At 47.8% G+C, this 14,675-nt stretch overlaps 1 protein-coding gene across 1 annotated transcript in view; it reads left to right on the top strand.

Moving 5' to 3' along the window:
- Nucleotides 1-7,137: 7,137 nt before the first annotated feature.
- Nucleotides 7,138-14,675, top strand: part of LOC140367070 (sorting and assembly machinery component 50 homolog A) — a 24,132-nt gene continuing 16,594 nt past the window's right edge. The window contains exons 1-2 of the mRNA XM_072453390.1: nucleotides 7,138-7,306; nucleotides 8,984-9,097. Of these exons, the coding sequence (XP_072309491.1) occupies nucleotides 7,286-7,306; nucleotides 8,984-9,097 (135 nt within the window). The 5' untranslated portion in view covers nucleotides 7,138-7,285. The remainder of the gene's footprint in view (nucleotides 7,307-8,983; nucleotides 9,098-14,675) is intronic.

The raw sequence follows: 14,675 nt of genomic DNA, 5'->3' as shown, positions 1-14,675 counted from the left end.
AAGTCGCATCGTCGGTCACTCAAAGTCGCATCATCGGTCACTCAAAGTCGCATCATCGGTCACTCAAAGTCGTATCGTCGGTCACGCAAAGTCGCATCATCGGTCACTCAAAGTCGCATCATCGGTCACTCAAAGTCGCATCATCGGTCACTCAAAGTCGCATCGTCGGTCACTCAAAGTCGCATCGTCGGTCACTCAAAGTCGTGTCGTCGGTCACTCAAAGTCGCATCGTCGGTCACTCAAAGTCGTATCATCGGTCACTCAGTCGTATCATCGGTCACTCAAAGTCGCATCATCGGTCACTCAAAGTCGTATCGTCGGTCACTCAAAGTCGTATCTCACTCAAAGTCGCATCTTCGGTCACTCAAAGTCGCATCATGGGTCACTCGAAGTCGCATCATCGGTCACTCAATGTCGTATCATCGGTCACTCAAAGTCGTGTCGTCGGTCACTCAAAGTCACATCATCGGTCACTCAAAGTCGCATCGTCGGTCACTCAAAGTCGTATCATCGGTCACTCAAAGTCGCATCATCGGTCACTCAAAGTCGCATCGTCGGTCACTCAAAGTCGCATCGTCAGTCACTCAAAGTCGCGTCGTCGGTCACTCAAAGTCGCATCGTCAGTCACTCAAAGTCGCATCGTCGGTCACTCAAAGTCGCATCATCGGTCACTCAAAGTCGTGTCGTCGGTCACTCAAAGTCGTATCATCGGTCACTCAAAGTCGCATCATCGGTCACTCAAAGTCATGTCGTCGGTCACTCAAAGTCGCATCGTCGGTCACTCAAAGTCGTATCGTCGGCCACTCAAAGTCATATCGTCGGTCACTCAAAGTCGTATCGTCGGTCACTCAAAGTCGTGTCGTCGGTCACTCAAAGTCGCATCGTCGGTCACTCAAAGTCGCATCATCGGTCACTCAAAGTCGCATCATCGGTCACTCAAAGTCGTATCGTCGGTCACTCAAAGTCGTATCGTTGGTCACTCAAAGTCGCGTCGTCGGTCACTCAAAGTCGTATCATCGGTCACTCAAGGTCGCATCATCGGTCACTCAAAGTCGTGTCGTCGGTCACTCAAAGTCGCATCGTCGGTCACTCAAAGTCGTATCATCGGTCACTCAGTCGTATCATCGGTCACTCAAAGTCGCATCATCGGTCACTCAAAGTCGTATCGTCGGTCACTCAAAGTCGTATCTCACTCAAAGTCGCATCTTCGGTCACTCAAAGTCGCATCATCGGTCACTCAAAGTCGTATCATCGGTCACTCAAAGTCGCATCATCGGTCACTCAAAGTCGCATCATCGGTCACTCAAAGTCGCGTCGTCGGTCACTCAAAGTCGTATCATCGGTCACTCAAGGTCGCATCATCGGTCACTCAAAGTCGTGTCGTCGGTCACTCAAAGTCGCATCGTCGGTCACTCAAAGTCGTATCGTCGGCCACTCAAAGTCGTATCGTCGGTCACTCAAAGTCGTATCGTCGGTCACTCAAAGTCGTGTCGTCGGTCACTCAAAGTCGCATCGTCGGTCACTCAAAGTCGTATCGTCGGCCACTCAAAGTCGTATCGTCGGTCACTCAAAGTCGTATCGTCGGTCACTCAAAGTCGTGTCGTCGGTCACTCAAAGTCGCATCGTCGGTCACTCAAAGTCGCATCGTCGGTCACTCAAAGTCGCATCGTCGGTCACTCAAAGTCGCATCGTCGGTCACTCAAAGTCGCATCATGGGTCACTCAAAGTCGCATCATCGGTCACTCAAAGTCGTATCATTGGTCACTCAAAGTCGTATCATTGGTCACTCAAAGTCGTATCGTCGGTCACTCAAAGTCGCATCTTCAGTCATCGGTCACTCAAAGTCGCATCGTCGGTCACTCAAAGTCGTATCATTGGTCACTCAAAGTCGTATCATTGGTCACTCAAAGTCGTATCGTCGGTCACTCAAAGTCGCATCGTCGGTCACTCAAAGTCGCATCATGGGTCACTCAAAGTCGCATCGTCGGTCACTCAAAGTCGTATCATTGGTCACTCAAAGTCGTATCATTGGTCACTCAAAGTCGTATCGTCGGTCACTCAAAGTCGCATCTTCAGTCATCGGTCACTCAAAGTCGTATCGTCGGTCACTCAAAGTCGTATCGTCGGTCACTCAAAGTCGTATCGTCGGTCACTCAAAGTCGCATCATCGGTCACTCAAAGTCGTATCGTCGGTCACTCAAAGTCGTGTCGTCGGTCACTCAAAGTCGCATCATCGGTCACTCAAAGTCGTGTCGTCGGTCACTCAAAGTCGTATCATCGGTCACTCAAAGTCGCATCATCGGTCACTCAAAGTCGTGTCGTCGGTCACTCAAAGTCGCATCGTCGGTCACTCAAAGTCGTATCGTCGGCCACTCAAAGTCGTATCGTCGGTCACTCAAAGTCGTATCGTCGGTCACTCAAAGTCGTGTCGTCGGTCACTCAAAGTCGCATCGTCGGTCACTCAAAGTCGCATCATCGGTCACTCAAAGTCGCATCATCGGTCACTCAAAGTCGTATCGTCGGCCACTCAAAGTCGTATCGTCGGTCACTCAAAGTCGTATCATCGGTCACTCAAAGTCGCGTCGTCGGTCACTCAAAGTCGCATCGTCGGTCACTCAAAGTCGCATCGTCGGTCACTCAAAGTCGCATCGTCGGTCACTCAAAGTCGCATCGTCAGTCACTCAAAGTCGTATCGTCGGTCACTCAAAGTCACATCGTCGGTCACTCAAAGTCGTATCATCGGTCACTCAAAGTCGTATCATCGGTCAAAGTCGCATCGTCGGTCACTCAAAGTCGCATCGTCGGTCACTCAAAGTCGCATCATCGGTCACTCAAAGTCGCATCATCGGTCACTCAAAGTCGCATCATCGGTCACTCAAAGTCGCATCGTCGGTCACTCAAAGTCGCATCATCGGTCACTCAAAGTCGCATCATCGGTCACTCAAAGTCGTATCGTCGGTCACGCAAAGTCGCATCATCGGTCACTCAAAGTCGCATCATCGGTCACTCAAAGTCGCATCATCGGTCACTCAAAGTCGCATCGTCGGTCACTCAAAGTCGCATCGTCGGTCACTCAAAGTCGTGTCGTCGGTCACTCAAAGTCGCATCGTCGGTCACTCAAAGTCGTATCATCGGTCACTCAGTCGTATCATCGGTCACTCAAAGTCGTATCGTCGGTCACTCAATGTCGTATCATCGGTCACTCAAAGTCGCATCTTCGGTCACTCAAAGTCGCATCATGGGTCACTCGAAGTCGCATCATCGGTCACTCAATGTCGTATCATCGGTCACTCAAAGTCGCATCGTCGGTCACTCAAAGTCGCATCATCGGTCACTCAAAGTCGCATCATGGGTCACTCAAAGTCGCATCTTCGGTCACTCAAAGTCGCATCATCGGTCACTCAATGTCGTATCATCGGTCACTCAAAGTCGCATCGTCGGTCACTCAAAGTCGCATCATCGGTCACTCAAAGTCGCATCATGGGTCACTAAAAGTCGCATCGTCGGTCACTCAAAGTCGCATCATCGGTCACTCAAAGTCGCATCATCGGTCACTCAAAGTCGTATCGTCGGTCACGCAAAGTCGCATCATCGGTCACTCAAAGTCGCATCATCGGTCACTCAAAGTCGCATCATCGGTCACTCAAAGTCGCATCGTCGGTCACTCAAAGTCGCATCGTCGGTCACTCAAAGTCGTGTCGTCGGTCACTCAAAGTCGCATCGTCGGTCACTCAAAGTCGTATCATCGGTCACTCAGTCGTATCATCGGTCACTCAAAGTCGCATCATCGGTCACTCAAAGTCGTATCGTCGGTCACTCAAAGTCGTATCTCACTCAAAGTCGCATCTTCGGTCACTCAAAGTCGCATCATGGGTCACTCGAAGTCGCATCATCGGTCACTCAATGTCGTATCATCGGTCACTCAAAGTCGTGTCGTCGGTCACTCAAAGTCACATCATCGGTCACTCAAAGTCGCATCGTCGGTCACTCAAAGTCGTATCATCGGTCACTCAAAGTCGCATCATCGGTCACTCAAAGTCGCATCGTCGGTCACTCAAAGTCGCATCGTCAGTCACTCAAAGTCGCGTCGTCGGTCACTCAAAGTCGCATCGTCAGTCACTCAAAGTCGCATCGTCGGTCACTCAAAGTCGCATCATCGGTCACTCAAAGTCGTGTCGTCGGTCACTCAAAGTCGTATCATCGGTCACTCAAAGTCGCATCATCGGTCACTCAAAGTCATGTCGTCGGTCACTCAAAGTCGCATCGTCGGTCACTCAAAGTCGTATCGTCGGCCACTCAAAGTCATATCGTCGGTCACTCAAAGTCGTATCGTCGGTCACTCAAAGTCGTGTCGTCGGTCACTCAAAGTCGCATCGTCGGTCACTCAAAGTCGCATCATCGGTCACTCAAAGTCGCATCATCGGTCACTCAAAGTCGTATCGTCGGTCACTCAAAGTCGTATCGTTGGTCACTCAAAGTCGTATCGTCGGTCACTCAAAGTCGTATCGTCGGTCACTCAAAGTCGTATCGTCGGTCACTCAAAGTCGCATCATCGGTCACTCAAAGTCGCATCATCGGTCACTCAAAGTCGCATCATGGGTCACTCAAAGTCGCATCGTCGGTCACTCAAAGTCGCATCATCGGTCACTCAAAGTCGCATCATGGGTCACTCAAAGTCGCATCATCGGTCACTCAATGTCGTATCGTCGGTCACTCAAAGTCGTATCATCGGTCACTCAAAGTCGCATCCTCGGTCACTCAAAGTCGCATCATCGGTCACTCAAAGTCGCATCATGGGTCACTCAAAGTCGCATCATCGGTCACTCAATGTCGTATCATCGGTCACTCAAAGTCGTGTCGTCGGTCACTCAAAGTCACATCATCGGTCACTCAAAGTCGCATCGTCGGTCACTCAAAGTCGTATCATCGGTCACTCAAAGTCGCGTCGTCGGTCACTCAAAGTCGCATCGTCAGTCACTCAAAGTCGCATCGTCGGTCACTCAAAGTCGCATCGTCGGTCACTCAAAGTCGTATCATCGGTCACTCAAAGTCGTATCATCGGTCACTCAAAGTCGCATCATCGGTCACTCAAAGTCGTATCGTCGGTCACTCAAAGTCACATCGTCGGTCACTCAAAGTCGTATCATCGGTCACTCAAAGTCGCATCGTCGGTCACTCAAAGTCGCATCATGGGTCACTCAAAGTCGCATCATCGGTCACTCAATGTCGTATCATCGGTCACTCAAAGTCGTGTCGTCGGTCACTCAAAGTCACATCATCGGTCACTCAAAGTCGCATCGTCGGTCACTCAAAGTCGTATCATCGGTCACTCAAAGTCGCATCATCGGTCACTCAAAGTCGCATCGTCGGTCACTCAAAGTCGTATCATCGGTCACTCAAAGTCGCGTCGTCGGTCACTCAAAGTCGCATCGTCGGTCACTCAAAGTCGCATCGTCGGTCATTCAAAGTCGCATCGTCGGTCACTCAAAGTCGCATCGTCAGTCACTCAAAGTCGTATCGTCGGTCACTCAAAGTCACATCATCGGTCACTCAAAGTCGCATCATCGGTCACTCAAAGTCGCATCGTCGGTCACTCAAAGTCGCATCATCGGTCACTCAAAGTCGCATCATCGGTCACTCAAAGTCGCATCATCGGTCACTCAAAGTCGCATCGTCGGTCACTCAAAGTCGCATCATCGGTCACTCAAAGTCGCATCGTCGGTCACTCAAAGTCGCATCATCGGTCACTCAAAGTCGCATCATCGGTCACTCAAAGTCGCATCGTCGGTCACTCAAAGTCGCATCATCGGTCACTCAAAGTCGCATCATCGGTCACTCAAAGTCGTATCGTCGGTCACGCAAAGTCGCATCATCGGTCACTCAAAGTCGCATCATCGGTCACTCAAAGTCGCATCATCGGTCACTCAAAGTCGCATCATCGGTCACTCAAAGTCGCATCATCGGTCACTCAAAGTCGCATCGTCGGTCACTCAAAGTCGCATCATCGGTCACTCAAAGTCGCATCGTCGGTCACTCAAAGTCGCATCATCGGTCACTCAAAGTCGCATCATCGGTCACTCAAAGTCGTATCGTCGGTCACGCAAAGTCGCATCATCGGTCACTCAAAGTCGCATCATCGGTCACTCAAAGTCGCATCATCGGTCACTCAAAGTCGTATCGTCGGTCACTCAAAGTCGCATCATCGGTCACTCAAAGTCGCATCATCGGTCACTCAAAGTCGTGTTTCCGCCTATCCCAAACAAGAGCATTATGGGACATTTCTGCGCGTGTACGGTTCATTTTACGCTTCATTCACGTTTTGTGCGACACTTGACATTCACAAATATTTAAACAGCTCGTTCTGATGGAAGTGTGAAAATATCTTCTGAATGTCGTTATAAAGATAAAGCAAAAAAGCAAAAACTTATTTCCAATCGGGAAGTGACGCTTTTTCTGCCAGGAATATTTATGTTTTGCCTGTTTTCTGTGTAAATAATGCGTTTCAAACCCTAGAAATGACAAACACCGTTCATCAAAGTGTGAAAGTGAAAGCGTGAACGCGACAAAAGCGCATATTGATTCATAAAAACGGCGCTAATTACGTTTTTTTCCTTTTTATTTTTAAAATCGACCGTAAAAAGACCGTCTTTGAGATGTGACGTCTCCCCCTGCTGGCCGCGGCCTCTCCCTGCAGCTCTGACCGGAACCTGCTGCATTTTTCTCAGCCAATCACGAGCGCGAGCGTCGAGTGCCGCGTTCACGAGCGGCGCGTTTTCCCGCAAACTCCCCCGTTTCACGCGACTTTATGAGCGAAAACGTTCCGTCATTTTTACCGCTACCGTCAAACGCGCGCGGGTTCTGACGTCTGAGATTTCGTGTTAAACATTTAGGAACATTACGAGGCGTGAGAGTGAAGATTACGCGTGATTTTAAGCTTCTAAACGTGCCGCGGCGCTCTTAAAGGCGGAGAAAACGCGCGCGTAATCGTGTTCGCGCCACAAATACTCACAAAAACATCATATTTCTGTGTGTTGTAGGCTCAGAGTCTATTTCGTGAGCGCTCACACGGTGAAAAGCGGCATAAACTCGGTATAAACTGTGAAAAACTGTGATAAACGGTGCATTTCCGGGCCGTGAAGCGCGCGCGGGCCGCTGCGCCTGTCATGGCGGCGCTGCTGAAGGGGGTTTGGTCCTGGACACAGTAGCCGGGCACATTTAGGCCTTTTACCCCGTTTCGAGCGCACGCACCCGGGTCAGCAGAGGAGGCCGGGACCGCACAGTCACCATGGGAACCGTCCACGCAAAGGTAACGCGCGGTGTCGTCCCCCGCGCGCGTTTTGCGCGTGTTTCGCCCGTGACCTCCCGGTGACGTGTGGAACTCCGTGTCCCGAAACACGCGTGTGTTTCAGCCGCGCCGCGCGCACGGACATTCGGCAAATACAGTCGAATAACACGGAACATTCTGCAGCGCGACCGCGAAATGTGAACTCAGAACAACAGAGAAATGACACAAATGTGATCTGCGGCTTTACAAACTTTAACTCCGGAAGAAAAGCTCTAAAATACGTGTTTTATGATTATAATGTTGATGTTCTGCAGCTGCACAAACTCCGTGATCTTGTTCTGTCTCGTGTTGTCCAGAGGTCACCGTCACCGGACACACAATATGCATGAATAATAATAGAATAAAATAATATTGTATAAAATAACAGGGTTGTTCAACTTCATTTCCCTGAGGGTCAGATCTGTGGAGAGGCGCGCGCCGCTCAACAACAATTTGGATTACGCAAAATATCCCCAAAACTGTTTCAGTAAAGAAACTATAATATATTAGATTATTGTGAGGAATAACATTACAAAACATCCCATTTGTTACTGAACTAGTGGAACATCAGGACTAAACTGAGACTAAACCAGGACTAAACTGAGACTAAACTGAGACTAAACCAGGACTAAACTGAGACTAAACTGAGACTAAACCAGGACTAAACTGAGACTAAACTGAGACTAAACCAGGACTAAACTGAGACTAAACCAGGACTAAACTGAGACTAAACTGAGACTAAACTGAGACTAAACCAGGACTAAACTGAGACTAAACCAGGACTAAACTGAGACTAAACCAGGACTAAACTGAGACTAAACTAGAACTAACCCAGAATTAAACCTGTGAACGACACTGGTGGCCCCTGTTTCCACCTCTAAAACTGTCCACCGGGGCCCTGAGACCACCTCAGGCCTTAAATACACGCCTGCCCCTGCCCACAACAGCCTGCCTGCACCTGCACACGCCTGCACCTGCCCACACTTGCACCAGCCCACACTTGCACCTGCCCACCCACACCTGCCCACGCCTGCACCTGCCCACACCCGCACCTGCACACGCCCGCACCTGCGCACGCCTGCACCAGACGAGCTACAGCGCCACACAGTGGCTGCTGGTGCAAAGACTCTAACATCTACTTTTCAAAGCACATTTATTTTTGGGAGGAAAAGCATCAAGTCTCAAGTCAGTTTTATCCTGTGTCGTCTTGAGTCATTAAAACCATGACTCAGGTCCGGCTCGGGTCCTGATCCGGCTCGGGTCCTGATCCGGCTCGGGTCCTGATCCGGCTCGGGTCTGGCTCGGGTCCACATTTCTGGTGTAGAAGTAAATGATGTTGAAACATGTCGTGTTGAGCGCCACACGTCTTGTCTCTGTGGAGTTTGCATGTTCTCTCTGTGTCCGGCCGGGTTCTGTCCAGTTTCCCTGACCGCGCACTGGACCCGAGTCACATGATCCTCCATCTCCACGTCTGCTGCTCGAGGTCGCCCCCCACAGGGCTCTAAATGTACTTTCATCTGGAAGAAGAGAGTTTGTTCTCGTTCTCTTAAAACGCTGTAATTCTCCTTCCTCTCTCCAGATGGCGCTGTTCACACTAACAGTTTGTGTGTCGTGTGTTTGTGTGTCGTGGGTTTGTGTGTCGTGTGTTTTGCGGTGCAGAGCCTGGACCCTCTCCCAATGCACGGCCGGGACCTGGGCCTGAACCCGGACGACCTGATGGAGCCTCCGGAGCCGGAGCAGGAGTCCAAGCAGGAGGTCCTGGAGAACAAAGACGTACGAGCGTGACCATGACGACCTTAGATCTTTTATTTTTTAATTCAAACAACAAAAATAGTAAATCAACCACACATTTAAAGCAATACAAAAAAGTCCCATTTGCTCCAGAGTCGGTCAAATGAGTCTTTTTCCATATTAACTTTATGTCATTTATGTCATGTCAAGTACAAAGTGAACAACAGGAGGGACCAAGCACTGCCCTGTCCCACCCCTCTTTCCATAGTGACCATTAACCTGGCTCTTACACTCTCATGTGCGCGTCTATGAGCACGTTCACTAAAGCTGCACAGCGTAACATCTCCGGTGGACAGACTGCCACCTGCTGGTCACTCTGTGTCTGGAATGTTCCACACTAAAGCTTTAACTTGCCCATCGTTGATTTAAAAAAATAGATACATTCCTTCTTGTTGCCGTAGTGATGTGTGCAGTCTCCTTCTTGTTGCCGTAGTGACGTGTGCAGTCTCCTTCTTGTTGCCGTAGTGACGTGTGCAGTCTCCTTCTTGTTGCCGTAGTGACGTGTGCAGTCTCCTTCTTGTTGCCGTAGTGACGTGTGCAGTCTCCTTGTTGCCGTAGTGACGTGTGCAGTCTCCTTCTTGTTGCCGTAGTGACGTGTGCAGTCTCCTTCTTGTTGCCGTAGTGACGTGTGCAGTCTCCTTCTTGTTGCCGTAGTGATGTGTGCAGTCTCCTTCTTGTTGCCGTAGTGATGTGTGCAGTCTCCTTCTTGTTGCCGTAGTGATGTGTGCAGTCTCCTTCTTGTTGCCGTAGTGACGTGTGCAGTCTCCTTCTTGTTGCCGTAGTGGCAAGGCAAGGCAAGGCAAGTTTATTTGTAGAGCACATTTCATACACAAGGCAATTCAAAGTGCTTCACAGCAGGAAAAATGCATTCAAATCACAAAGAAATGACAGAAACAGAAATACAATAAAATTAACTAAATTAAAAATTATCAATCCAACTGATTTTCTAAACTAATAAAATCACAAACAAAAGAGAAGAGTGCAAAGAAAAAATCCTTTCAGTCATATGCGCAGCTAAACAAAACTGTTTTTAGCTTAGATTTGAACATTGTCAGAGTAGAAGCCTGTCTCACATCTTCAGGAAGACTGTTCCAGATTTTAGCTGCATAAAACTGAAACGCAGATTCCCCATGTTTTGTCCTGACTCTGGGCACCAGCAAGAGGCCGGTCCCTGAGGTCCTCAGAGTCCGAGATGGTTCATATGGCACTAACATATCCAAGATGTACTTTGGTGCTAGGCCATGGAGAGACTTGTACACAAGCAGAGCTGCTTTAAAGTCTCTTCTCTGAGCCACAGGGAGCCAGTGCAGAGACCTGAGAACAGGACTAATGTGATCATACTTCCTGGTTCTAGTCAGGACCCGAGCAGCAGCGTTCTGGATGTACTGCAGCTGTTTTACAGCTCGTTTGGAGAGACCAGTGAGCAGGCCGTTACAGTAGTCTAATCTACTGGAGACAAACTCATGGATAAGTCTCTCTAAATCTGGTTTTGACACTATATTTTTGATTTTGGCAATGTTTTTTAGATGGTAAAAAGCTGCTGATGTTATTGATTTGACGTGGCTATTAAAGTTCAAGTCTGAGTCCATTATTACCCCCAGATTTCTAATTTGGTTTGTAGGTTTTAGAGCGAGACTCTGGAGGTGACCGCTAACACTTTCTCTTTGTTTCTGTGGGCCAAAAACGATTATTTCAGTCTTGTCTGAGTTCAGCTGGAGAAAGTTGTTTTGCATCCACACACTGATCTGTTGGATGCAGTGACAGAGTGAATCTACTGGTCCATAGTCACCTGCCGACAGTGAAACATAGATCTGAGTGTCGTCTGCATAATTGTGATAGGACACATTTTCACTGCGTATCAACTGACCCAACGGCAGCATGTAGAGGTTGAACAGAAGGGGACCCAGGACTGACCCTTGGGGCACTCCACAGGTCAGGGTCATGTGGTCTGAGACACAGCTACCAATTTCAACAAAGTACTTCCTGTCTTCCAGATAGGACCTTAACCAGTTTAGGGCAGTGCCAGTGATGCCCACCCAGTCCTCTAGTCTCTGTAAGAGGATCCCATGATCGACAGTGTCAAAAGCAGCACTCAGATCTAACAGAATTAAGACTGAGGCTTTGCCCGTGTCAGTGTTCAGGCGGATGTCATTTGTCACCTTGACAAGAGCAGTCTCAGTGCTGTGATGAGGTCTAAAACCTGACTGAAAAACATCAAATGAGTTGTTTATTAAGAGGAAATCTGTGAGCTGTTGGTAAACAACCTTTTCAAGGACTTTGCCCAAAAATGGCAGATTAGAGATGGGCCGGTAATGACTCAGTACTGCGGCATCAAGACTGCTCTTCTTTAGGAGAGGCTTTATGACCGCAGTTTTCAAAGACATTGGGAATGTTCCAGATTGAAGCGACATGTTAACTATGTGAGTGAGTGGTGCTAACAAACTGTTCAGCACAGACCTTAGAAATCTGGTGGGTAACACATCAAGGCAGCATGTAGATGAACTCAGACTGGTGATGATCTCATGGACAGTTTTGTCAGTTACTGGTGCAAAGTGAGTTAGCTCTAAGTGTCTTGGTGGTTTTAGGGTCATTTTTTGCATTGTGGGATTTATAGCATTTTTAATGCCCTGAACTTTGTCATTAAAGAATAATGCAAACTCATTACACTTGGATGTGGAAATGAGTTCTAACGGCAGCTGAGCTGGAGGGTTTGTTAATCTGTTTACTGTGGCAAACAGGACACGCGAGTTGTTACTGCAGCTTCCAATTATTTCAGAAAAATATCTTTCCCTAGTTCTACATAAGATTAGGTTGTACATGTTCAGCTTTTCTTTGTAAATCTCTTTTTGAACCTGGAGCTTTGACTTGCGCCATTTCCGTTCGGCCCTGCGGCACTCCCTTTTCTGTGCCCTGACCGAATCATCATTTCTCCACGGCGCCTTCTGCTTATTTTTAACCATTTTAGCCTTTATAGGGGCGATGGTGTCCAGAACATTCAAAACACTAGATGTAACAGAGTTCAACAAATCATTTACATTAGAACATGAGACATTTTCAAAGTTTATCATTTCCATAAACAGTGCACCTGTGCCATCACTTATGTGTCTCCGCTGAACAACTGCAGGACCAACCGGAGGTTGGGGAGAAACAGACAGGTCAAAGAAGACACAGAAATGATCAGACAGAGCAACATCGATCACATTAACATTTGAAATATTTACCCCCTTTGTAATTATGAGATCTAGAGTGTGTCCTTTGCTGTGGGTGGGGCCTCTCACATGCTGAGTAAGACTGAAGGTTTCAAGGACAGCATCAAGCTCTTTAGCGTTTCTGTCACAAATATTATCAACATGCACGTTGAAATCACCTGTAATGACCAAACCATCAAAGTCTGTGCATACGACTGAAAGCATCTCAGTAAAATCATCAATAAAACTTTGGCAGTGCTGGGGAGGCTTGTATAAAACAATGAAGAGAATGGATGGAGACCGTTTTAGCTCCATTTTAAAGGATACATACTCAAATGATGAAAACACCCCAAAAGACAACCTGCGGGTAATTATTTCATCTCTAAAGACAGCACAGACTCCACCCCCTTTTTTGTTTTCTCGTGTTTCAGATTCAAACTTAAAGTTGGGTGGAGCAGATTCTATCAGAACTACATTTCCTGTGTTTTTGTCAAGCCATGTTTCAGTTAAAACATAAAATCAAGATTATAAGAAGAAATAAAATTATTAATTAAGAGAGATTTGTTACATAAGGATCTGACATTTAGCACAGCAAGTTTCAGACTAGTTTCAGTGGGACTGGGCTTTATCTTTTCACAGGGAATATGAATCACATTTCTCAGATTGGGCCTGACTCGCATTTTGTTTTTCCATCTGTGTGATGATGTGACTACAGAAATAGCACTAGGGGGGGCTCTTTTTACATAGGGCCCCGGGTTGGTTTGATTTTTAATGTGACAATAAGTCCCGGCAACGCTGAGACCCAGTGCATCCTAGCTATGGGAGATACCAGGTGAGAGACGAGGGGGGATGGGTGGTGGGGCTTTTGTTGGTGTAGTCGGCATAGCCCTTGCTATATTGGGCGTGAGTGGAGCCATCTTAATGCCTGATTTGATCAGACTTTCAAAATGGCTGGGAAGGCCCATGGGTGAGAGTGGAGATGAGAAGGAGAATGATGAATCTTTAGTGGGAGTAGATGTTGCAGGGGGAACCCAGGGCTGGTGTGAAGGCAGGGGCGATGACAGGGATGTTGTTGGGCTTGTCACAGATGGGTCCAAGGCCTTTGAAGATTGTTCCTTTGCTGGAGGCGGTGGAGGTGAATGTGGAGCAGCTGGAGCTGAATCCTTTGCTGGTGGTGGTGGAGCAGCTGCTGATGAATCCTTTGGTGGAGGCTGAGGTTGTGGTGCTTTTGATGTTGAAACATTGGCTCGGTCTCTGGCTGATGGAGCAGGAATTCTTCTCTCATTCCTCTCTTCTCTAACTATCTGCTCAGGACCCTGTCCAGGCCCAGTCCAATGCATCAGAGCGTGGAGCAGGTTCTCTGTCAGCACCCTCACTCCACCTCTGCATAGGTGGGGGCCATTTCTCTTAAACAGGTCCTCTCGTTTCCAGAATAGATAGAAGTTTTCAATGTAGTGTAGTCCTCTAGGGGTACACTCTTTGGACAGCCATGTGTTCAGCTGAAGAAGCCGGCTAAACTTGTTTATCCTCCTGTCGATGTTTGGAAGAGGTCCACTTATGAATGTTTTGATTTCCATTTTATCAAGCACGTGGAATAACTTCAAGAAGTCTTTTTTCAAAACTTCAGTCTGTTCCCGCCGCATGTCCACTGCACCCATGTGCACAATCAGCTGTTTAGCTCCTCCATGCTTAGCCATAATATTTGGATGGAGTGACGTTATCTCAGAAACAGTGGCGCTTGGAAAAGAATGTGTGTTTATCTTTTCATGCGTCACGTGACTTATCGCGCCGTCCCCAACTAAAACAATCTGCGTGACCTTGGCTCCTGGCACAGATCCTCCTCGCTGTATTTTGGCCACGTCATTTTTCCTTTTTTCATTTAATTCCATCTCTGAAAGTGGTAAAAATCTGTTGGTGAGCTGTATTTTAGGTGACTTCACGTTATCTTTGTATCGTTTAGGCTTTGCTCCAAGTTTGTTCCAAGAAACAGCCTGGTCTTTCTGGTTTTTAGACAGTTTTGGAAACGACACAGAGTCACTGCGGTTTAGGTTGAAAGTAGCAGTTTTTCTTGTAAAAAGTGTGCTCTTCTTACCGTCGGTTGACACAGGAATGGTATCGTGAAGAACTTTTTCAGATTCCAAAACAAATATCCGTGTTTTCAGCTTATTAATTTCTTGTTGATATTTCCGACAGCGTTCACAGTCTTTCTCCCTTCTTCTCCCGGACATGTCGCTGGCGTCAGATATGTCGTTAAAACTGGAAAAATGTTCTTAAAATCCTTGGTTTACTTGAAAAAGTCTAAAGCAAAAATGTTTGGAAGACAAAAACTGATTAAAAAGCAAAATAAATAAGGAAAGCAGCGATAGCAAGCG

Source organism: Eucyclogobius newberryi, unplaced genomic scaffold (genome assembly GCF_026437365.1).
Source record: "Eucyclogobius newberryi isolate DKJ021-1_F unplaced genomic scaffold, fEucNew1.0.hap1 SCAF_2, whole genome shotgun sequence".
NCBI lineage: Eukaryota > Metazoa > Chordata > Actinopteri > Gobiiformes > Gobiidae > Eucyclogobius > Eucyclogobius newberryi.
This window is presented reverse-complemented; position numbering and strand designations above follow the sequence as displayed.